At 48.3% G+C, this 24999-nt stretch overlaps 1 protein-coding gene across 1 annotated transcript in view; it reads left to right on the top strand.

The window, feature by feature from the left end:
• Positions 1 to 8586: 8586 nt before the first annotated feature.
• The window catches only part of ADAP1 (ArfGAP with dual PH domains 1), a 41074-nt gene continuing 24661 nt past the window's right edge, over positions 8587 to 24999 (top strand). Inside the window, exons 1-4 of the mRNA XM_031606832.2 lie at positions 8587 to 8880; positions 15368 to 15498; positions 16491 to 16582; positions 20675 to 20757. Coding sequence (XP_031462692.2) covers positions 8796 to 8880; positions 15368 to 15498; positions 16491 to 16582; positions 20675 to 20757 — 391 coding nt within the window. The 5' untranslated portion in view covers positions 8587 to 8795. The remainder of the gene's footprint in view (positions 8881 to 15367; positions 15499 to 16490; positions 16583 to 20674; positions 20758 to 24999) is intronic.

The following is a 24999-nucleotide window of genomic DNA, read 5'->3' on the forward strand; positions in this document are numbered from 1 at the left end:
GACCATTAATTAAGACCTTTCTCTAAAACTTGTTTATTTTAGCTTTGCTTGTGGGATCAAGTTTTGTGCTCCTTTACAATGACAGCAGTAAATTAAGCCAAGCAAATGTCTTAAGTTTGTAGCTAATCTTTCCTGTTCCTGTACTGAGAGGGAAGTTCTCCAGAAGCTGACACCAGGTTGGGTAAGTTTATTCTGGAAGTGCTGAGCTGAGGTTCAGTATGTGTGGTACAGGGGGAAGCAGTTTTGTCAGGGTTGCTGATTTCTTTATGTAGTTGTTCAGAGTTGATGAGCTGCTCTGCTGTGTGTGGCTCCGGGAGCAAGGTGAGTCCCATGCAAGTGCATTAATCTTCATGTGAGAAGCTGGTGAGTGTGCCTGCTTGCACTGGTGCTGCCTTCCAAAGGCTGCCATGAAGCACCACCTGCTGACAGTCCCTGGGACTTGGAGAAATGCAAACGGTTGCAAAATGATGTTCAGCTTGGATTAATGTTCAAAATGCCTGTTGAGATGTAATGGTACAGGTGTGGAAGGCATAGCCTAAAGCAGGAGGAAGTGCTGACTGTGTTGGAATGAAGATCTATGTAAGCTGTTAAACAATAACAGAAAACAGTAAGTAAGGGGGGCTGTGATAGTCTTTCCTAGAGGTTTTTTTTTCCAGTCAAACCTCTATTATAAAATAACTCATAGTGCTCTGCTGCTTTGGGATCCTGACCTGGGGTGTCCCCAGAGGGTTCCAGCTCAGCAGTGCTGTGTGTGCTGGCACTTAGGAAAGCCTTGCACACACATAACCCCCTTTTTTTGTTCGGTTAGAATCAGTTCAACCACTCAGTTCAACCAATCAGTTTAACCTTGGTCACTGCAGTTATTTACAGAAAGAGAACATTGCTGCAAGCCAACCCTCATTATGTCTTCCTGGAAGACTTTGAGCTTTAGGTGTATCTCCAAACAATAGCAATGAGCTCCAGAACAAGGAAGAAAGAGTTTAATAAGCAATTCCAAGGCTCTGAGAGTTCTTTTGATTTAAAAATAAATAAATAAATAAAAGCACAAAAGCCTGTGCAAAAAGCCTATGGTTGTGCTGGAAGGTGGGCCATGGTCCCAAGTCTTGTATGTAAGCAGAGTGAGCTTGTGCCTCTATGGTAAGGAAAGGTTGTTCCCCCTGGAAGAGGGATAGCAGGAGTAGCAGAGGGGCTGTGCAGTCAGTGCAGTTATGGACAGGCAGTGGGTGCAGCCAGCTGACCTTGCAGTTCTTGAATCCTCTCCCAGATTCTTCCTGGTTTGTTCTACCTGCTCAAACTGACTCAGATTAAGCGAACAAAAGACTTGAGGAAGGTACCTGCAAGGGTTATTTTCCCTTTCCTGGGTGTTTCAATGGAAATTGGATGTCTGATTAATCTTTTCCCAGTTCTTTTTTTCTTTTAATGACTGCTTCTCTGAATAGCTGGTAATGCTGCATTTCCGTCAGGATGCAGCAGTTTTCTAGCTAGCAGATTTCAAGACAAAATGCCTTCCGTCTGGTGCCATATGGCTTGAAATGCAAAAGTGATCACTGCTAGGAATAAGATCTTCATAGAAAGTCACCTAGAAGTTAATGTGTGTGTACAGAGGACTTGATAAACCTTGGTGCATCTTTTTATTTCCCGGGACTGACAGTGACACAGGGAGAGGTTTTTTCTGACTTCTCATAGAGACTGATACTTGTGTTCTCTCCCTAGCATTGCACAGACTGTTTCACCACTGGGTTGTTTATTCCCTGTATTCCAAGAGATCTTGGGACTTGCATCAGCAGGTACATCAATTTTGCTGCTGGACTTCGTTGCATGAGAGACACCCCAGACAAGTGTGGCATTCATCACATAGCCCAGCAGAAGCCAGTTAGCTCTGCAATTGTAAAACAGTTCTGGTGGGCTGAATCCAGTCTGTGCTGTTCCAGCTCTGGTGGGATGTGTACCTGTTTGCATGAACAATCTTTCCCAGCTTCCGCACAGAGTAAGGCAGGTTCAACTGATGTGGGAGGAACACTGCAGTCCATGTACTGCATCCTGCTGGCTGATAATGAACAGTGCCTTACACCACCCGGTGCTGCAGGTGCTCTTCTGTTCAGGTCATATGAATTATGACAAACTGATAGCAGCAGTGATGTAAAGTAGCCTCACAAAAAGAAAGTGGGGTAGTGAAGTAAAGGAGAGTATCCAGAATGACTCAGGCTTCTAACTTTATCTTGATTTTAAAAGTAGGCAGTGGTGGCTGCTTCTGCAGCCATTCCCTTTGGGCAACTGAGCTCTTCAACTATTTCAGTAACTTTCTAGGAGCTGACAGCTCCAATTTCTGCAGGATTTCTGGTGTCCTCAATGCCAGCAAGCCCTGTTCCACCAAGAAGTTGTTAATGTGCCTGGTTTTAATCTCGCTTGCAAAGCTGCTAATGGAGGAGGGCATATGGGAAGGCAGTCGCACAGAAGAAGTGCTCTGGAAAGCAGTCAGGCCCAGTTTGGGGTTGTTCAATTTGCATTTCTCCGTTACCAAACTGTTCTGAGTTTCAGCAAGCTTGGGAGGCGCTGCATCTCTCCTCAAGGCAGGAGATCACAGCGCTGCAGAATCTGGGATGCTGGAGCTGCCCTGAAGATTTGATGGGATGCTGTGGGCTGCAGGATGCAAGTGCTCAGCTGAATCTAATGTCAAATCCTGACTTTCTTCAGAGGAGCAGGATTTATGGAGACCTCACTTGCATCAATGCCCCTGCATGGATCATGTGTTCTCGTACAGGCTGTACTCAAATTCTTTCGTTTCTCTGGCAAAGCTGGTAGAGGTGCTGGTTTGTGGGTGAGATCCTGCTCTCATAAATCTGTTGAAGAGCCAGGATTTAATTCCCAGAAAGCAGTTCTAGCAGGAGGTGCATCTGGCTTCCTTGTATGGGGATATGGTCAGCGGGACCATCCGTATGCAGGACAAAGACAACCACAGTCTGGTACCACACTATTTTGTGATGCAGGGTGAGCAATTTGTGGTCAAAGAATCAAATGCTGAGCTCACAGTCTGCTGGAAACGAACCAGGTGGGTGAAAAATGAGAGCAAGTTCAGAACATCTCATTGTACCCTTTCAAGGCTCACACCAGGAGACCTGCAGGTGTGGTGGTAACAGCTAGAAGGACTCGTTGAAGCAGAGAGATGTCTGGATTGATTGCTTTATTCTGGCTTATTTTAGCAAATAGTAAGGGGAGGAGGGATGTTTATCACTGTAACTAATGCTGCCTAGTACTTTAGATCACAGCTCTAATAGGTTGGACTGGCTGAGACTAAATCACATTAGCAGCACTAATAACACAGAGTGGCTGGTACGGCAAACCTGCTATGGCAGCACTAAGCTGGTCCTCTGGTTCTTTGATTCAGGTTGGTGCCACTGCTCAGGGCTGGTTTGGTTATTAAAGCTTTTTCACAGAAGTCACCTGGGCAGCTGCTTCAACTCAGCACTGAAATGGCTGTTCTGTCACTCTCTCCCCTGCCATTCCCCAACCTGGCTTGGGCTTGTTTTATAGCCTGCCATAAAGTTGTTTATTTTTGCACCTGCTTATAAAGGCTGTTCAGCCACAGGGGTCTCATGATGTTGTTTTCATGGCTTCTGGAGCAGGGCTGCTCTGTTGTTGCTAGAAATAATTGCTGTTAATTAATTCTTTGCTGATTTTTCTTTGGCAAAGCATACCAAAATAAACAAGTGAACAGCACGCTCTGTATCCTGATGCTGTGGGAGCTGTTACAGGGCGTGCAGTGACATCCAAACAATCACATCAGCAGCCAGAGGAAGGGTAGGACATAGTCCTTGATATCCTGTGGACAAAGTTGAGTTGGAGGAGGCTCAAATACCATTTCGAGCTGTTCAGCAGCTTTCTCCAGGCTATCATTTCTAATCATTTTCCAGAGAAAAAACACAGCTTTGTTTCCACATAATGCTTCATTCAAATCACAGCTGAGTAATCTTACAAAAAGTGATGTGGTCTCAAACACCTGAGCTGGACAGGCACCTGAGAGCAGCAGCCCATCCCAGGTGCTGTAGCTGCACCGTTTCTTTTTTCCCATGTGCTCATTTGAAATGGCTGGTCTTCTTTCTGAGGATGCTGGCTCTGCTGCGGGGAATTCCAGACCAGAAGTGATGTGCTAGATGTCTGCCCCTTTCTTGCTGTCCAGCAGTTCTACCAACAGCTTCTCCATCTGAGGCACAGCAGCTGCCTCATCTGCTTTGTTCTGCGCCCTGCAAAGGGACATCATGCATTGCAATCTCCCACTTGAGTGTCTCCAAGCTGTTCCTGGAAGGATGAGGCATTTGAGCCAGGAAGAGATTAAGTTATTGGAACTGAGCAAAAGCAATTTCTGTGATGAGTGTTTGCCCTGCAGTTTGCACGTCAAGCCTGTCTCTGATTCAGGCTGAACTGATGATGGCAAGCTCTGAATAACTGTGCTGGCTTTTCTTGGAGCAGCTGGGGCCCTGATGTATTGATCTCTTCACACGTATGTTGGCTTTCTCCATACAGGACTTCCTCAGACCTGTTTTCTAATTCCTGTGTATCAGGAGTAATGCTAAGCAGTGGTGTAACATGGATGTAGGTGAATTATTGACTATGTTGGTCTAATTTAATCTTCTGTGAGAGTGTCATTAGGCAGCACAACTGCAGTCAGGTGCATGGCAGGAGTTTTGCAGTGATTTTTTTTCTTGTTTTGAAATTTTCCTTTTGTGCAGCAGACAGATGCAAACACCCAACACCCTCATGCTGCTCTCCAGGACATGCCTGGGTTCAAAGCCACCCAACAGTGTGACAGCCCCTGAGACTCCAGTGAGGATCTTGCTCCTCTTTATATTGATTCCCAAACCAGCCCATTTCTGCAGCGAGTCCAGGGGGAAAGAAGAGCAGTCATGCTGAGGGAAGAAACAGCACAGACCTGAGCAAGAGGTGGGTGGGCTGAGAGCAGTGGTTGAGGTTACTTTCCTTTCTGTGGCAGTGCGGTTGCAGGAGAGCAGCTCTGAGCTCCAGGGTGCAGTCATGGAACAAAACTTGCAATCAGTGAGAGTTGCAGAAGCCTGAAAAATAGTGTCTATTTTTAGAGAGACAGAGAAATTTTGCTCTGCAGCCCCTTCCTGTTTTCACTCTCCCTGCTTTTCCTCCCGTGAGTAGGAGCTCATTGAATTGGTGCATGCTGTTACCCACACAGCTGGTAAGCAATGGGAGGAACAGGCTGCTTTTTCACACTGGCTGCTCTGAGCTTTGCAGCAGAGTTGGCCACTGTGCAAATGTGGTGAAACTTTGAGTTGCAAATCACTCCCCAGCAAGGCTCTTCAAGAGCTGTGTGACACCTTTTTATCACTGGGGGCTGCAGCAGGTATAGGCATTAGGTCTGCTAGGCATTGGGCAGCCTCACATCGTTTTCCTTTGCATTGTCATCTTCAACTCTGTCAACAGATCCCAACCAAGTATGGACAGAGTGCTTTTTTCCTGTCCTACAGAAGGGGAAAACCCTGCAGGAATTCATGCAGCAATTTGCTCAAAATCAGAGAAAGCTGGTGCTGGTATCAGATTTTCTGTTTGAAGGTTTGTAATTACCCTGGTCTGAGCTCTCTGCTTCATGGCGTTCCTCTCCCTCTCAGGCATTGCCAGTCTTGATTTAACTCAATAACCCAATAAATAATATATATACACGCACATTTTAATACAGGCAGCTGTAGAGTTTTTTTGGAGGGCTTGCCTTTTTTGTTCCTTTTCTTTTTTTCATTTGAACAGGAAACCCTACTGCAACTGAAATGAGTTGCTTTAGCATGGGAGCGGTCAGTGCTACGGCTTGTGCACACAAACCCTGAGCTGCAAGAGCTGCCTCTGCTGTAGTGCTGAGGAAGCAGAAGGGACCCAGGCTGCTGTATCTGCTGCTCCAGAGGGTTGTGCTTGACTGCGGTTGCAGTGGCATGAATTATTGATATTTCTGTTAGGGTTTGCTGTTCGCACAGGAATTTTTAATGTTTTCCTGTGTTGCACTGTGGATGTGCTCCCAGGTCACATAAGGGGCTGAGTTTAATACCCGTGTGTTTGAGTGACTGTGACATTGATACAGCCATCTCAGGGCTGGGGCTGCAAAATTAACTGAATAGCAGTACAGGTACAGCAGAAAAATAAAAGCAGTCTCAGGGTGAAAGCTACAGAGGGCCAAGGAAGAACACATTTTGGAGAGAGCTGGGATGTTTTCAGTGTGTCACCATGAAGATGATGAAGAGGTATGCAGTTATTTCTGAGCATCCTGTCCTCACACTCCAGCATTTCCAGGCTGCCCTGTGCATAGCACCTTGGGAGATCGTATTGATATTGTCCGTTTCTAAGACAACAACCTTGTGATGTAGAAAAGACTGAGCTCAAAGTGTGGGTGTTTATAAACAAGCTCATTGTACACATAAATACGTGTGTATCTAAGCACATATCTGTACAAAATTTTATCAGACAGTAAAAGTCACTCAGCAGTGGACTGTCAGATGCCATCTGAACGAGGATGGCACATTGGTACAGCTGATCCCCAGAGGGTATGGCTGGAGGCTTCCTGAGAAGTAGGAGCAACTTCATTAAACTCTCCTTGACAGGTCACGTCCACAGGGAAAGTGTGGGGAGAAGTTCAGGTGGGGGTTTGGATCCTAAGAGGAGCAGTGTGATGCAGGTGAACCTGAGCTGCCACCAGCCCCTAGGATCCTCTAGGACCAGGAGTGAGCCTATGGAGATGCCCTTGTTGTGGACAGGCTGGGGCTGAGCCTTGCATTCTCATTGAACGGAAGATTATCGTCAGTTCTGAATGGTTTGGTCCTGTTCCAACTTCCCTCTATTCCCCCTCTGCCCATCCACCTGTGCTGTTTCCCAGTTGGGTGCTGGGAGCAGGATTTGTACCGTTGCATTTATGTCATGGGCGGGGTGGGAGCTGAGCACTGGGATTGCTGCAGGTTGATCCTGGCTGGCTCAGTTCAGCACCTCCTCTGCCAGCCGCTCCCCTCTCATCACTGACAACAGGCTCTGTTATATTTGATTTTATTACAAGATATAAATTTCTGTCTGCAGCCCTGGTTTCCAGCACGCAGAGAGGGATTGCCTAGCAACCAGGAGAACAAAAATTAAGAGAATCAATAAGACTTAATGGAAAGCTAAACAGAGACTTTACCCCCCTTCCCCCAGCCCCTGCCCCCGATCAGTTCCCAATGACTTGCGGCATCCTGGCTGTTGCATGAGGCATTCAGCAAGTGCCTGCGCTGGGAAAGCGGGAGGGAGGGGACAGTGTTGGGGCTGAGGTGCAGGTGATAAACTTGCCTTATGATTTGAGTTTAGAGCGTTTACACAGAGGAGCAGTTCCACAAGCTCAACCTGGCAGGGTATGGGAGGACTGGGACTATGATGCTGTGCTGGAGCCAGCTTAACTCTCTGGCATGGGTTTAAGCCCCTGGTGGATGTTGGTGCTCTGCTCCAGGTTAGTGTGAGGGACTAAACAAGCAAGGTCGCCTGCAGGCACACACCAGCTGGAGGCTGCGGCTGCAAACCTCAACAAAAGGGCTCTGTTTGGGATTATGCCTTCGGTTAGCATGGGAACGAGTTTGCAGATGTCATCAGCCTACACGTGTACAAGCAGCAACCCTCGGTGCAGTGCTGCACAGAGTCAGCAAGGAGCAGGCTGACGTCAGTTGGGAACAATCAGAAATTGACTCGGTTACAGTCACTTGCCTGACAGCACAAATGCAAAGGTCATTCGGGAAAACGTATTTCAGACAAGGGGAACATTGTAAACCTATCAGGCCATGATTTTGCTCCTACTTAAGGCTGTATGCGGTTTTCTTTGCACAAAACGCTCCCCGGAACCTGTGGCTCTGCTCACATCCGTGTAGGCTGGTGGGATCGAGGCAGCGCTGTGCTGCTGGAAGGCTTCCCAGAGCTGCGTGGAGCCTCCAGGTGCTGCTGCCTCTGGCCCCACAGCAGCACAGTGGGGCTAAGGGAGCAGACAAGGCTGTGTGGACCACATGCACTCAAAGCAGTGTCACTGATGTCAGCCTGTGTTTGAGAGGAGGGATTCTGCAGGGGTGAGGACGGCAGCTTCAAAGCTGCAGATCTGAACCCCTCCTCTCAGACGGTTTCCCACATCACCACCCCGAGCTGTTACACGGCCTTTGCCCCTTGGCCACATGAGGTGCGAGGGCGGCTGCAGCCCTTGGCCCCAGCGACGCAGCCGCGATGCCCCGGGGACCCTCACATCAGCGGCGTGCCGCCTCCCCAGCGCCTGGAGAGGCGATGAGCACCTGGAGGGGCAGTCCTGCCGGGGGGCACGAGGGGAGAAGGCGGTGATGTGCGCCTGAGAACGGTGGTGAAGGAGAGCTGGTGTGCGGAGCGGATGGGTTAGGGAGTCCTCCAAAAGGCGTTACCGGGAAAGAGGCGGCCCCGGCCAGCGAGAGCACCCCAAGGGCAGAGCTCAGCGGGGCGCACGGGGGGCACCGGGGACTGCGGGGCTCCGGCGGAGAGCGGCCGCTGGAGGTCGCGGGCGAGCGCGGCACGGGGAGCTGCCGGCCCCCGGGGCCCGGCGGAAGGCGGAACCGGCGCCGTGCCCGGCCGGGAGGGAGGGAGAGAAGGAGAGAGGCTGCGGGGCGAGGAGGCGGCCGCGGCAGAAACCGCCCCGGCGCTCCCCCTCCCGCCGTTCACCTTGCGCGGGGCGAGGGGCCGCATGGAGCAGCCCCGGCGCCGCCCAACGCGCCGCGCCCCGCGATGAGGCGCCGCTAACCGCGGCGGACCCGCCCGCAGCCCCCATGGCGAAGGAGAGGAGCAGGAAGGCGCTGGTCGAGCTGCTCCAGCGGCCGGGCAACGCGGCGTGCGCCGACTGCGCCGCTCCGGGTAAGCGCGGGCGGGGGCTGCGGCACCCGCTCCTCCCCGGACCCTCGTCCCTACCCCGAGCCCCCGCCGGCACCGGGTGGGAGTCTCGGCTGCGTCGCGGTCGCCCGCAGTGCCGCTGCCGGACCGCGGTGCCATCGCGGCGGGTCCCTCCGCCCCATCTGCGGCGCAGCGCTGTGCCATCGTGCCGCCGCCGCGTCCGTGCGGCATGACAGGTGTCTGCGCTCCGACCTCCGCCCGGCGCTGCCGTGTGCGGGCACCGCGCGCCGCTTCAGCGCGGGGCTGCCCCGCTGGGAGCCGGGCTGCGGTGGGGGGACGCGGCGCTGGGTTCGGCACCTCGCCCCCTGGGGCCGCGTGCGCCGTGGGGGAGCGCAGCCCGGCCCCGGCTCTCGCTGGGCACCGCCTGCCTGATGCAGCAGGACTGCCCTGGGGGAGTCTTAGAAAAATCGCATTGCCGCTGACCCCCTCCCCCATCCCGTTTTCTTTTTCCTTATTGCCGCATGGGTACACCGAAATGTGCGTGAGCTTACATGGCTCTAAAGGAGGTGTAGGGATGTCCTTTTCAACCTCGGTCACGCTGTAGGTTAAAAAAACAACCAAAAAAAGAAACAAAACCTGCTTCAGCTGTATCTTTGCTTTTTAACCATCTGGGTATTGATTTATTGGGGATTTCAAGATCTATCGGGTGCCACCAAGCAGCACGTACCATTACCAGGGGCTTTCTGTCCCCAGTCGACATCTCATGAAGCCGCAGCTCCCCAGTATCAGCTGGAGAGGACAAAGAACTTTCTGCGATTTGGAACTGCTGTGCAGCTCTGCTCCCACCCATCTGCGGGCTGTGGGGCTGCAGCTGCCCACCCCCAGCTGCCATGTGGGCACAGCAGTCGCTGTATCCCTACATTCTCCCTTCCCGGAGGAGACTCAGTGAGCCCACGCTGTGCATTTCCATGGGGTGACACTTCCTTGCCCTGTTCGTAGTGCTAAGCCCCTCTGCAAAATGGGGACTTCCTCAGCATCAGCAGGATAGAGATGGAGCTGTATGGGAGTAAAACAGCTCAAACTGAGGGAAGATGGTTCTTGTTAAAGTCTCTAAATGGGTTTGTAAAACAACAAAGCCATTTTGCTTTCAGTGACGCTTGCGTGCAGAGATGTCGTAGTGAAACTCAGAGAGAATTGGGGCCAGTGTCTTTTGTTAGACAAGATGTGCTATATTAATACCATTCTGCCCTCTGTCACAGCATTACTTCCTTGGGACTGCATCGCCATTCTTAACCCCAATTTTTTTAGCCATTGCTTTGCTTTGTTGTCTTTGGTAAAGGTGAGCTGTTGCTGTGCTGTAAAGTGCTCGTCTGCTCAGGGTCGCAATGGGGATCGGCTGCCCTGGGTTATTCCATGGGGGCTAAGATGCATAACTGGCATCTGTGGGTGATACTGAAAATATTCAGGCTGGATCCTGTTACTCATCCTGGGCAGGGGCAGCAGGCCACGTCTTTCTGAGTCTGGTGATGTGGGACAGGAGCCTGGAGAGCCTCCGGACTGCGGTGTGCATATGTTATCCACTGAGAAATGGGATATGCAGAGAGATAAGGGTGAGAGCTGGTGCCAGGCAGACAGGTAGGGACAGAAAAGTAATGAAGCAGAGAAGGTGAAGTGAGAATGGAAAGAATGAACAAAAGAAGGGAAATCACACAGTGCTGCGTTCCCACATGGTCGTGCTGCTGATGTGGTGCAGCTGGGGTAAGCAGCAGGCCAGGAGCCCTGATGGTTATGGTTGCTTCTCAGCTGAGCGTGTTCCTTTCCCTGAAATCCTGAGCCGGAGCCATGGTAAGAGAGTCACGCAGAGAAGGGATGCAGATAACAGAGGCTAGGATGGGTCTGAGGGATAGCAGGTGGAAATTCTGTGTCAGCCAGTTTATTCACGTGTTTGGAAACTAGCTAGATTTTCTTTTGTTCTTGGGAGTATTTCTTTCAGAAATTGACCCATCAATGGGAGCTTTTTTCTCCCTGCTGTTAAAAAACATTTTCTTTTGTTAATGAAGCTCACCTGGGTGTCAGAACAGCAGCCACAGCCTGGGCTGACGGCTTGCCCCAGGGTGACAAGCTCATGTAACTAAAGCTGGGTTCCTGGTGCAGATAAGTTTGCACTGTTGTGACAAGACTGTGACCATGCAAAATATCAGCCCCAAAACAGACAGGGAGCATTGGCAGTGCCTGTTCTCTTGGTCTGTGTAAGGAGTTTTGTCCCCTGTGGGTCATCTCTTGGGTAGATCCTTGCTGAGAGCTCCACAAAGCCTACCCATAGCCTGGGTCTGGGCCAGCATTTGTCACTTAAATAATCCCAGCTGAGCATTACTGAGGTATCCAGATCCTCAAACCAAGGCCGTTTGCTGTCAGATCTTGAATGGCGCTGAATCTGATGCTCAGAAAGATCAGGTCTGTGCTCTGTGCTTTCCCCAGGCTGGCAGGAAAATCTCCAGTGCAAAAGCAGATCTTCCATTGAGTTCTTCCAGACGAGGTGTTGAGGGCACATCTCAGGCTGAGGAGCAGGGCCGTGGTGCTCTGGCCTGGATGGCTGGGAGTGTGGAAAGGATGCTAATGTCGAAACTGAAAATGAGAGTGATGAAAAAACCACTGTGGCTGCTTCTCACTCATGCAGCTCATGTTTGTTGAAAGGCTCCTAGTTTGGTTTTCATTAACTGTGTCTTTAAAGGACCGTAGTTTGCAAGGAAAGTTCTGAGTAAGAAAAATACTGAAGTTGCAAAAATGTCTTCCATCTGTAATGGATGAGACTGTGTTGGCTGCGTTTGTGAGTCCCAGCTGTGGGGTTGGAGTCCCCACAGTGCTGTTACCTGTGACATGGGGTGCTGTGCTGTCACTCTGCTGCATGGAGGTTGGGCTCCCAGGGGCTGATTTGCAGCATGGTTATTTGGGTGCATTACAGATATGCATTTTTAATTTTTTTTTTTTCCCCTAAATGATTCTTTGTCTCAGGCAATCTTTCCTCACATCACGAGATGAATGATTATCTCAGAGCACAACAAGACCTTGAGTATTTCTCTCTTTGTTCCATTTCTCTGTGACTTAGGGTTGTGTTTCCACTGAGTGAGGTTCATTTTGCAGTGCAGGAGGACAGTGTGTCTCTGAAGACATAAGTAGAAATCCCATCGAAGCAGTCCTGCAGTTCAAACCCTCTAGCAGTTCATGTGTGTTTTGATTTTTTTTTAGCATCATTTCCATCTTTCTTATTTGGGATCCTCAAGGGAGAATGGGGCATATCAGCCTTTCAGTACATGGGGCTTGCGTGGGATGGGGTGGAGAAGGAGCAGAGGTTGAGTGATAGAGGGGAGCCTCATATCGGAGGGGGTTTGTGCTACAGAATGCAGTGGGTTTGGTGCTGTGCTATGTATCAGAGCCTGAGGAGGGGGCTGTGAGCTGAGGTGGGTTGCAAACACCCTCCTGCAGCCCCAGCACTGTGATTTCTGGAGCAGGTGAAGCTTTTCCATTCCCTTGATTTCCTGAAGTAAGGGTGGTGATTAGAGGAGAACAGCTGAGTGCCAGGGATCGCTTGATTTGCTCTGGATTAAAGAGGGCATGGAGAGGGTTGGATCTGAAGCCTCTTACTCCCTATCCACTCGCTGGTCTAAAAACAGCTATTTGAAGGCAGGTGACTGAGCCATTGGGTCCCGTCATCCACACTGACATCCCACCTCTCTGCGGAGCACAGGGCTGTGTGCTGCATCTCGTGCTGTCTCTTTGCCCCCACCACCTCCCACTGGAAAGCTGTTCTGGAGCTCGCTGCTCCAATGCCGTCAAACGGTCTTTTCATTCTCAAGCTAAAAGTGGAAACTTGTTCCCGCACCTCCATTGTCCTCCAGCTGAAATGGTTCTTTTTCTTCCCAGGAATTTTCCAGCTCTTCTACCTTGGTGCGAGCAGAGCAGAGGGAAGGGTGCTGGGGGTCTCCCATGGCAGCGTGCTTAGCTTGATGCCACGTTGTGTGGGGAAAAGGAGCTTCTGAAACAAAGGGCATTGAGAGGGACAGCTCTGCCTGCCTGCTCCTGCTGGAGTCTGATGGCTGAATCCAAAGCCTTGGCAAGTTTAATGCCTTCACTGAAGAATTTTCCCACTTAGAAAGGAGTGCTGGTGGGAGGCTGGCTTCAGTTTTAAGTGTCTTTTATTATTATTTTTAAACATGCATGACCAGGGCCTGCTAACTAACCTAGCTTTCTCCAAAGTAAATAGCAACAGAACTGCAGTGCTTTGCACGTGGTTCTCCTCACCGTGGTATTTTGCAAACCAACAGCAGTGAATGGCAGCAGAAAGGCCTTTGCTTATATTGATTGCACGGAAATCCCTGTGCTTACATCTATCACAGGACACATTACCTTTCTTGTGCAGGGTGAGAAGAGGCTCTGCCTTCCTGGGGAGCTCCTCCTCTCTCTTCTGGTTGCTCCTTATTGCCTCAGACAGGAGAAGTTCTGTTTCCTCTACGGCCCTTCTTATGCTCAGCGATGTTGGGTTGGAGCTGCAGCTGGTTTGCTTTGTGCTGGATTTCCCTGGGCCTTGTCAGGACAGCCAGGGCTGGTTTCTGAGTTAAGCTGTGTGACCTGAGTATTTCAGTTTTGTTTTGGATGCTTCTCTGAGCTCTGGCCGTGCCTTCCCTTCCAGATGAACAAGATGTGAAGAAGTTACCCCCAGCGTCCTTCTCTGGAGCTTAGCTTTGTTCATCTATTTATTTATCTCAAATGAAGCTGTATCAGGTTTTTATTTTTAAAGTTGTTCTGATCTGTTTGCAGGTGATAAAAAAAAATCTCTGCCGTGTTTTGCCAAAGTTTCCTTTTCCAGCTGTGTAAAGACATATGGATTTAATCACATGCTTGATAAAACATTATCTCAGAGTCTGTGTTAGCAGCCATTTGAGGAGTTGAAGCCTGTGATTTGACAAGGGTTGGAGATCTATTTTATTTGCCATAAACTGGTTTTTTTCATGTCTTTTGTGCTGGAGAGCAGAAGTGAAGACAGGGTCTGTGATGTGGTTGGGGAACTCTTCGCTGCCATGATCTGCTACCAGCCCCTGCGTGTCTGTGGGCAGAGTCTGTGCAGTTGGAGTTTGCTGATAACTGTGTCACAGGTGTGTGGGCTGTGGGTGCCAAGGGGACCTCTGGAAGATGGAAAGGGGAATCCTGCACCCTCCTTCCTGCCTTTGGGCAGCATGGGGTCACAGGGATGCACCAGGATGAGGGCTTGCTTGGGTCCATAACCCCCTGCCTTGTCCAGATGATGGTTACAAATTTCCTAATTGTAGTGGAAATGCTGAGTCACAGCTGGAGGCAATGATGGAGCACCTGGTGGGAAGGCAGGGCCAACCCAGGGGAGCTCAGGTACACGCAATGCAGTGTCCAGAAGGGTGAATCCACCAGAATTCCAGGATCCACCCATTCCCAGCCTTCGTTTAAGGGTTGGCAGTGCAGGTGAGGGTATCTCGCTGGAGATCCCTGCATTCCTGAGCTCCTCCAGAGGTAGGCAAGTTTTCTTCCTTTGTTTCTGCATCCACAGCTGCTGCTTTTGGGCATGTCCTCATTTGCTGCGACCAAAGACTTTGACACCCTGCTATTTTTGCTATCCTTTCCATCCCATTATAGCATTACACTAATAAATTATTTTACCAGTGATGTTTTGGAAAGACTTCGCTTGGCATTCAGGCTGATTTGGGGGTATTCACTACTTAGCAGTTTCTTGGAGGGTGCTAACTCAGCTCCCAGGGCTTTCTGACCTGCACTGCTGGGTGCACCCTGCCTGCCCTGCAGTCTGTCTGTATGCTGGGCACTGCCTCGTGGCAGCCGCAGCTGTCTGAGCAGGAATGTGGAGATGAGGGATGGGTGTTTAAAGTGCTTTGTGTGAGATGTCAGCTCAGGGCTGCAAGCAGAGCGTGGCTCTGCTCAGAGAAAGCACAGAGCTGCTATTGCAGCCTTTTGCCATTGCAGCAAGCGATAGGACTTGGCCTGGCAGCCCTTTCTGTATTCTCTGTGCTGTGTTCCCACTGTAAAACAAAGAGAACAACCTCCCAAAATAAGAACAACCAAGGCAGGGAAGCAGCACAAGGGTTTCCCTGAGCTGCTTGTTTTACTGGGGCAGTTCCTGCTCTACACAGTGCTTGCTGGGTGGGCTCTGCTGGTGAAGGTTGGGCATTTTGCTCTTCGTGTGAGTGAGGTCTGACTTCTGGGGGAGTCTTGTGCGTATGTTCTCTGTGTATTGAGTTTCTGTGAATAAGTGATGCTGCTGGGATTGCAGGCCTGCTAAGAGTTATACCAATTATACTGATAATTAGTATAAACTAATGCATATCTTGTGTGCCTTTCTGATGCCTTTACTATGATGCAACTTGGACCCAGTGACTCCAGACCTCCTCTGCTGTTACCTGTCCTGTCCACCTCTCCTTCCTGTGCTGAATTTGACCAGCCAAGTCCTATCTCCTCTCCATTTTAATTTCAGATCCAGACTGGGCATCTCATAGCCTAGGGATTTTCATCTGTTTGAACTGTTCGGGAATCCATCGCAATATTCCACAAGTCAGCAAGGTGAAGTCGGTCCGTCTGGATGACTGGGATGATGCTCAAGTGGAGGTATGTGCATCTCAGCTTGAAATGCCAGCGAGCTTGTGTCATTGCATTTCACATCACTGCTCTTAATGCCACCTCACCAGCAAAGCAGTAAAACTGAGTCCTGTCCAAAGAAGGCATGGCAAACACGATCCCAGAAAGCATTTCTAAATTGAAGTCTGTGATGTCGTACTTACGAAATCTGATTGAAAAATGGAATAACTATCTCATGAAAAGGATGGGAGTATTTTCTCCACCCCTATAAATGATCGTAGATTGTGTAGAAGTTATTGATCCTAAATGAACTGTCTTCTGTTTCTCCTGTTACATCCGCTGTCTCCTGCCGTCCCAGCCCAGCTCAGCTGTTCCTGGCTTTCTTCCACTGAGCTCTGAAGGCTTTTAAACAGTGTCATAAAGAACTGTACCCTTGCAATGTAAATCCTCTCTATTTATGCAACTGAACAGATTTTGGTGATGTTTCTAAGGCAAACCCAACCGGGACACCTGTGTACTTTGACTGTTCTTATCTTTAAGGACACACAGAATGATTCCAATCATTGATTTTTACGTTTTGTTTTGTAGATTTGAGGTTTTTCAGAGAGCCACAGCTCACAGTCATGTGTTCTGTGAGAAAAATAGGCCTTTGTGTTGCATGGGCTTTTCCTTCCCTGATTATTTTGCTTTTTGTTTTGAGTCGACTGAATATATAAACTCAAATACCTCAAGAACATGAAAATAGTGGGGAAAAAAACCTTGGAAATACAGAAAAATACAAGCTTACCTGTAGTTCTGGTTGTACAGTTGACAAAACACATTGAGCAAGGGCTGCCCGGAAGAGGATGTTTTTCTTAGACTTATAAAGTGACTTTAATTAAGTAAAATTTATGAATAGGGAAAGATGTGGCCCCATCCCAATTAGTTTAGTACTGTGAGGAAGCAAAGGAGGACGGGGGGAAATAAACCCAAGCAAATTAACATTTCTTAATTCTTTCTCTTTATTCTCTTCTCTTTTACAGTTTATGGCCTCAAATGGGAACAACGTAGCAAAAGCAAAATACGAATCGAAAATGCCACCGTTTTATTACAAGCCAACATTTCTTGACTGTCAGTAAGTAAAGAGCTTTGCTGGTAAACAGCTTTCACTTGTTTGTGCAGCTGCAGCCTCTGTCGTATTTTAGTTTTAGCATGGTATGTTTTTTTCAGCTGCAGAGGGGATTGCATTTGTAGCAAGTCCTGAAAATCTGTGTTCTTCTGAGCGTGTGTGGTAGGATTTATTCCACGCATGGGATCTTATTTATTAAGTCCTGTTGAGATGATGTGGAGAAGTCAATAGTTTGTCTGTTCCCCAGACTCTTACGAGTTCCTAAAGCTACAAAAATGCCAATTTCCACCCATTGATTTCTGCCTTTTCAAATAGCCCTTCTGCACCAAAACGTAACTTGCTTTCCTGATAGAGGAGCAGCTGATTATTTCTAAGTGTCAAAATGGTGGATTTTTTTCTTCTTCCTTTTCTCTTGGAGTCACACATCTATGGGGACAAGGGAAAAGCTGCTGTATCCTGTATGCTGTAGTTGAGCCTCCCTTGTAAGCTGGAGCAGGCTTTGCAGAGTGAGGCAGCTGAGCAGACAGGACGTGCTGCACTGAGCAGGGGGAGGATGGGTGGATGTTGTTTGTTCCATGAAATGGTTTTAGAGGGCCCAATCCCACAGTGTACCAGTGGGGTGTTGTGTGTTTTTCTATTAGCAAGCAGGTGAACTGTAGCCTCCGGGACCCCCTGCTAGTGCTGCTTGAGCTGGGTGTCAGCAGTGGAAGGTTTTGTTCAGCGCTGTGCTGTGGCAATGCCCAGTCTGTGCGTCAGGCTCTGAGATGCATTCAGCCATTGTAAGAGGTGCACTAAATGGAAATGTTTGAAGCGTTGGTAGGACTCCCTCTGTGAGATGTTGGCTTTGGGTAGAAAGGCTCTGTTGTGTTCCCCCGGTCCAAAATCGCCATGAAGGTGAGCTGAAGGGATCCTGAGCACCTTTCACATCCTCAAGGTGACTTTGTATTCTTCTTCCTGCAGCATGCAGAAAGCTTTTTTTGGAAAAGACAGGACACCTGTCATCTCTGTGAAGTATCTCAGTGGTGCATCCATTCCCCAGGCTGGGAAGGCCCAGGCGTGAGCAGTGCTGCCTGGCCTGGCAGTAAAAAAAAAATCATTCCTTTGTGCACCATTGGCAGATCTCAGTTTTGATCTAAAATGGCTCCTGGCAGCAGTTTCCACAGCATCTACAACTGCAGGAACGATTTGAGCATCAGCCAAACCGGTGTGCGTTGTGGAGTGAGGTATTGTGGAGTGATGTGCTCTGAGCACTGATCTCACCAGGGTTATTTTTCTCAAGGAAAAAAAAATGCTTCAACCTCTTACCTCTCCTACTGCTCGAGCACCTGTGCTTTGCGGGAGAGAGCCCAAGGAGAAGCTGCCAGGAATCTTGCAGTCTCCGCAGCGTGCGGTGTTCATCCCAGGGAGGAGTTGATGCACATCCAGCTCTACGTGGCAGCTCTGCTGTTTATTTTCTTTCTTCGTTTTGGAGGAAAACTACCTTCAATGACACTGGCTTTTTCCCCTTTTTTCCAAGAACAGGGCCTTGGCTTTATAAGAACTCATGGTGGAAAAATGATACCTCAAAGAGAGCAGATGGAGGAAGTGAAGGGGACTGTCCATTCTACTACTCCATTCAACAGACTGCTGCTGGAAATACAGTCTTTCCTTAATTATTTTTTTCCTTTGCTCGCAGTTTCTTACCGTGTTAATTACGAAGACCTTTCTGTTTTAATTGCCAAAAGAAATGGCACCTCCCTGTAAGCAGCCTGCCAGACTTTAGTGGACTGCTTAAAGCTTTTGGACTTGATCCTGAAAGCTGTGCATCTCTGTAGTTCAGGAACAGTGCAGTTACAGTTTGTGTTTCTTAGAAAAATATGTGTTTGCTGTATATCCCATCACCAGAAATACCAAATCCCAGCAGGCAAGTGCTGCAGTCACTTCAGTGATGGAGCTGTTGAAATCAAAGAGGGCTGGGGTTGCAGGGCCTCGTATTGGGCATGTGATATTTGCCCTGGGTTATTTATGTACACCTTCACCTCAAGAAAAATACACTTGAACAGAAGCAGAGAATTCTGTCAGCAGCACGTATCTAAAAGCCCCCTGAAGGCGTACTTAAAATGAAACGGGGATCAGATCTGAAGTCTACTGGAAGCAGTGTGGAGATCGTACGAAGGACCTGAGGCTTGGCTCTGCCCTCTGGTTGCCTTCAGATCCCGTAGATACCAGGACGAATTCCTGTGCCTGTTTAGATTCATGCAAGCAGTGCCAGTGATGCTGTGGTTCACCTCCACACTCAACAGCAGCTTTTTATGGCAGGATTGCCTCTAGTCCTTTGTAGCAAGTATGGTCAAGTGCCTACTCAAGCTCTCTGTTGCCCGTAAGGGAGATGTTGGACTCCTTGCTGTCCTCTTTGGGTCTTAGTTTTGGTTTCTTTTGCGGGTTCTGCTTTCTATAAATGACAACTGGAGCAAAGGCTGCAGCCACTGACCTTGCACTGAATTGTCCTTATGGTGGACAGCTGTCAATGTGCACTGATTTTTTTGGGGGAAATTGTAGCTGAGAGATCCTGTGTTTGTGATGACACCGAACAGAGGAAGAATGTTTGAAAGTTGTGTGGGTTGGGAATGTGGCATGGCTGGGGTCTTGTCTACCCTGGACTCACCATTGGAACCACCTGTGGTCTGGCTTGAGTGCTGGAGAAGTTATCAAGGGAGTTTTGCAGCTTCTGAGGACACCCGTTTGGACTAGCTGCCTTGTGGCTGATCAGTCTGTGCTCTCCTGCACAACAGCTGTGGAGAGGCTGAACCACTGTCATTGACAGCATCTTGGGAAATAAGTTATTGCAGAACAGGGTTCCCGAAGGCATGAGACCAGCAGGGTGTATCTGTTGTAGTATTTGCATGATGGAGCAAGAGTGTTTTCCCACTGCTGCACGTGAAGCTTATTTAAACGTTCACATTGGAAGGCTTTTGGAACAGATGCAGCTCCTGCTGATCTGCTGAAGTCAGCTGGAACTGAGGGTGGTGTGAATTCTCTTCCTTATTGTTAAATCCCTGATGGTCTTGTTGAAAAGGTCCGAGTTTGGCTATGGTGATAACAAGCTGTCTGCAGCAGCGGGTTGGAGAATGGAAAGAACAGTTAGAAATTTAAGTACTGGTGTTGATTTTGTGATCAAATTTCTGGAGGTTCCTTGATGAGTGGCAGAAGTATAGAAACAGGCAATTAATTTCTGCTGTCGGGGTCATCAGTCTTCTACACTTACAGCCTAACGTGGTGTAGATGTTGGATCCAGAAAGAGCCTTCTGCTCAGCCTGGAAATCTTAGTGCACACCTCTGCAAAACCTACGTGAGCCCCATGTGAGGATCTGAAGGTGGGCTGTACTCAATCCTGGGTATGGCACAGGGTAACAGCAGAAGAAAGATGTGCCAGCAGCCAGCCACGTGCTCCTGGTCTTCTCTCAAGGCTTTGTGTTTTTTCCCACCTTTGTTCTTTCCAGGAGGTTGGCTGTGGCCTGGGGTGTGACCATTCAATGTCCTCTTGTGCTTTCATTTTGAAGAGGCCACCTATGGTCTCTTGAATTCCTATTGTTTCTAGTTTGGGAGGTCCATGCCACCTTACAATGAGCTCCATGTCTCTTGAGTCACAAGTATCACCTATGGGCCATCGTGTGCGTGCAAAGTGTACCACGTTTCTGTTCTCATACCAGCAGCTTTAGTTAAAAGATCTTTTTTTTCTCTAGTTTGTAGTTTTGTTCTTTTTCTTCTTCATTCAGTGATGCCTTTTACTAAAGAATCCAGTCTGAGGAGCTTGGTTAGAATTGTTTGTATGGTGAGGGAATTTTGTGCAGAGGTGGCCTGGGTGGGTGGCAATGGGCTGTTGTGCTAAATCTGTAGATTTTCTTTAGTACAGTTGCAATAAAATAAGATGTGCAGGGAAACAATTGATTTGTTGTCTAACAGAACGTGGAAGAAGCTCTTGAATCTGGAGTGTGCTTTTTAATGTTTGGAAGACTTTTAAATCCCAGTTGTATTTTGATTGCAGAAATAATGATTATGGATTCTTCCTTAGTTTATCTTGGACCATGCCTACTTCTCTGTGTATTTTTTTTTTTCCAGACTGCTACGGGAACAGTGGATCAGAGCCAAATACGAAAGGAAAGAATTCATTCACAGTGAGAAGCAGGAGCCTTATTCTGCAGGTAGCCCAAGAAACTCTGGGCAGATCAGTGTTTCGATGTCCATTACCATTCCTTTTTCTTGTTTGTGTTTGTATTTACTTCATATTGATTATTGCTCATATGTCGCTAAGAAGGTGTGATCTTTAGGGAAGGATTAATCCTGGTGTTCCCTGTGTTTGATTAGAAATATTGGAAATGGCAACGCTTGATGGGAGAAAAACCATAATTAGGAGTCTTTCTGTTGACTTCAATTGGCTTTTCACCCGCACTCAGGTTTGTTCCTGATAGCAGGGGGTGTAAGTGTGAGTTAAGATGGAGATAAGAGCATTTGTCTCATCAAGATTACTTTTGCTTTGAAAAGATGAGGTGGGATTAATGGCACAGTGCGGATAATGGTCTGTAAGTGCTAAGTCAAGGGGATGAGATGCTTTTATTGAAGAAGGGCAGAATTTGAGGAGGTTCAGGGTTTGAATGGGCTTGTTGTGCACCAGCATGAGAACGACCATAAAGGTACCAGAAATCAACTGGACACTGTTTTGCTGTATGCAAATGGCCTTTAATTTATTCTGCATATTAAGTAGTTGACACCAGCTATGTGCATGGATGACTCTCGGATAATTTTATTAGCAAGGACCATGCTCCAGATGAAAGGTTAAAATACTATTTTCATGCTGCTTCTCAGGACTGATAATAAGCAGGTAACTCCAGCAGTTGGCTGCTATTAAAACTGCAATTAAAATCTGATCTCATACAGACTCTGTTTATGCGTAGAGACTTTCTGCTCTGCTGTTTGGTATATATGAAACCTGCACACTGTGTGCTATCTGTATTCATGTACAGTACACTGCACATTTTTATTCTAGATTTTCAAAGCAATCTACTGGAGTTGGACATGTAGTATTGACAGTAAGTAATTGATTTCTTAGACAGATTTGGAATACATCTGCTGACACGTGTATGATGTTCACCCAGGAATAACGATGCTATTTTATACCATGCAACTTTTAGCTGTGAAAGCATGGATTCAGCTATAGCTTCTTCAGGCAGATGCCTCATTTTAAGCATACAGAGTGAGGTATGTCTTCCACTGTCTGGGCAGAAGGGCAGTGGTTCTGAGCTTTGTGAGAAATACTACAGGAGAGCTCAAACAGAAGCAGTAGGGTTTTCTCCCCTCTTTGAAGTTCAGCCACTGTTAAATGCTGGCTGTAGCAAATCACTTTAAATGAACGGTGCTTGGAGGAGAAGGGGAAGGGAAGGCAGGCTGGTAGGCATTTGTAGGTTGAGTACTGATATTTTTAGTTATGTATTTTCTCTGAGAATTGTATCATCGTTAAATCCAGCATAGGAGCTGTGTAAGAGACCTGTGCAACGCTGACCAGGATATTATTTGTTCATTCTTCTGGGTGGGAAATTCCAAGGGGAGCATTTGGCTGCTCCCTGGGGTGACCAGGTTTGTGTCACAACATAACAGTGAGGAGGTGGGGACCAAACTTCCAATGCCAGCTTTTCCCTTCTACTTCACCATAACAGCTCCAAAGCGTGGATGCATACCTGTGCCAAACTGTGCTCCTTCTTTTGGATAACACAGCATAGCTCAGCTGGGGCACTGCTTTCAGCTCCTTGGCTGTTAGGTTGGGATCAGCTGTTTCTCAGGGCTGTGGCTTGTGATGTTTGTGGTGTTGGGTCATCAGTTTGCCCATCTGCTTTGAAGCAGTGCCACCAAAGAGCTGATCTGAACTGTGCCATCCTTAAGTGCTCCAGGACAGACTGCAGTCTGGCACTTAAAGAAGGAGCTCAGCCATATCACATGTGCTGGCTCTGTCCATACAACTGCTGGCGGGGTCATTTCAGCTTGGCAGCCACAGCAGCAGTTTGGAGGATGCGCTCTGTGTGGGGCAATCCTTGTGTGCCTGCTGGGAGCTGCAGAGCATCTGGGTCTTTGCTTTCTATTTGTGACCTCCTGAACTGCACGGGGATGCACTGGAATGGGACCAGTAAGGCTATTCTCCTGCCTACCCCACACCCTGAGTTTGAGTTTCATTTAAATGTATTTCTTTTTATTTCCAGTGCTGCCTTAGACTATTTTTTCTCACCATTCTGAATTCCCTGAAGGAGTGTTAGATTACCAATTTCTAAGCATGAAACATTTTGTTGTTAATAGAGACGTCAGTATCCATTTTCTGGTGTTTGCTGGAAGATTTAATTCCATTTTCCCATCCCAAGGGCAATTTTGCTTTCTGACACTTGCTCAACAATTGCATAAAAATAAGAAAATGCTGTGAGCAGTTCTGAGTAACATCCTTTTCCAGGCAGCCTGATGAAGCCCTGGTCAGAACTTCAGTGTCTTGCTTGCAGAAGATCCTTTGGGGAGAGCCTGCCTGGAGCCTGTAGATGCCAAGCAGAAGATATTGCAGCCGAACTGACAGACCTGGGAGAAATGAGTCCCAGGATGAGAGTGTCAGATGTGCAGGTCAGGACTAAGAGATCACGTAGGGCAGCCTGCCAGGAGGATGCAGCAAACTCATTAGCTGCTGGTGAGGGATAGAAGTGAGAGACTGAGCAGTGTGGGATGCAGAGGCAGTGCTTGGCCCTTACGCAGCTGCCCCCAGGTGCTTGCATAACCCCTGAACCAACAGGAAATTGCCCAGTGTGATGGGAGGCGATGCAAGGCAGTGGAACTGGAGCTGGGAAGCAGAAAGACACCTTGCTCATACAGAAATCCCTGCGGTGGGCAGAGCTGTGTTCAAGCAAGCTCTCAATCCTCACCCCAGAGAAGAGCCATGGCTGCAAACCATGGCCCTGCTGCAGATGTCAGCTCTCAGGGATGTGCTGCTGTACCTGCAGTCACAGCTGCTCTCCCTCAGTCCCAGATTTCAGTGCAAATTCCAAAGGAGGAATTGTAACAGTTCCTTGCTCCCCCAGGAAGCCTATGGACACGAGCATCTGCACTGCTTGCAGCTGCAGCCTCCAGCTCCTCTGCCATGGCTTAGTTTTTCAATCTCTGATGATTTCATTCCTCCTGAGGAGGTGCTGTTAATGAGGGTGCTAGCACCATTGATTTTAGCGCGAGGAGTTGGTGTGAGTTCAGGTAGTGCAGGAAGATTAGTAAAACAGTGATTAAATGCTTCGGTGGTCCACTATCGATTCTTAGGTATGTCCTCTTCTATGTTGGAGTTCTTAATTCTGCTCTCCTATTAGAGCTAAATAATTTGATTGTCCTAGCCAGGCATTATGAGGCAAAGCATTATTTACACACCAGGAATCACGATTAACGCGCTGTTGTTTTCCTCATGCTGCTGATGCATTTGTTGTACAACAGCACAGAGTAAAACTGATTTGGAGACCCTCACTTTAGTGTGTTTGAGGTTGATTTTATCCCTTCTGATAAATGAACTGTCTCAATTCCCGTCAGTCTCCAGCTAATTGTCCCCTCTCCAGGAGTTCAATGAAGCACAGGCACTGACTTCTCTAGAAACAAAGGGTGCTATTAGTTGCTCTGAGGTTGGATTTCGTACTCCAGGTAGTTAAAAGGTTTGGATGTCTTCCCCTGCCACTGATTGGCAGCAGTTATAGCAATACCTTCTGAATGCCTTGCTGAAAGTAGTTTCATTTGAGTGCTTTTGATTGCTCTTCATCAGATGGGTTTATTTTAACCAAGGGAAGGTATGGAGGAAGCAAAACAGAACAGTGGCTTTAGGTTTGGAGCATTATGATTTATAGATTGGTAAAGGTACAGCTGATACAGTGCATCTCAGGCCATAGACAGGAGAATGGGATGTGTGTGGGGCCAAAAGGAAACAAAAGGGAGCCCTTGGGTCCTGCAAACCTGGCTTTGGCTTCTGGTGGACCTGTCTCATTTACCAGCAGGATGCTAGGAGCACCCAGCTTTGGATCTTTGCTTTAGCAAATGAAACAGGAGCACTGCTGTATACTTGCTGTTAAATCTTATAACTCCTGTCAGGAAGAATGCCCCAACTTTACAGTTAGGTTCAGGAAAGCACTTATCTCCAGGCTGAGCATGGCTAGTGCAGCCAGACGGAGCTCATGGGTATCTCCAGCAACGGCCAATTTGTGTGAAGGGAGTTGGCATCTTTTTCTTGAAAACATTGGTCGTGTCTTTCTGTAATGTGGCGTAAATTTGGGTAAGTCCTGGATGTTCATGGAAACCATGCAGGTCAAGTGCAGTGTTCCCCTGGCCTTGCCAAAGCTGCATACACTGAGCAGACTGTTCTCTATGGGTCTGATCCCTGCGCTTGTTTCCAG

The sequence above is a fragment of the Phasianus colchicus genome, chromosome 16 (genome assembly GCF_987193195.1).
Source record: "Phasianus colchicus chromosome 16, bPhaCol1.hap1.1, whole genome shotgun sequence".
Classification (NCBI taxonomy): domain Eukaryota; kingdom Metazoa; phylum Chordata; class Aves; order Galliformes; family Phasianidae; genus Phasianus; species Phasianus colchicus.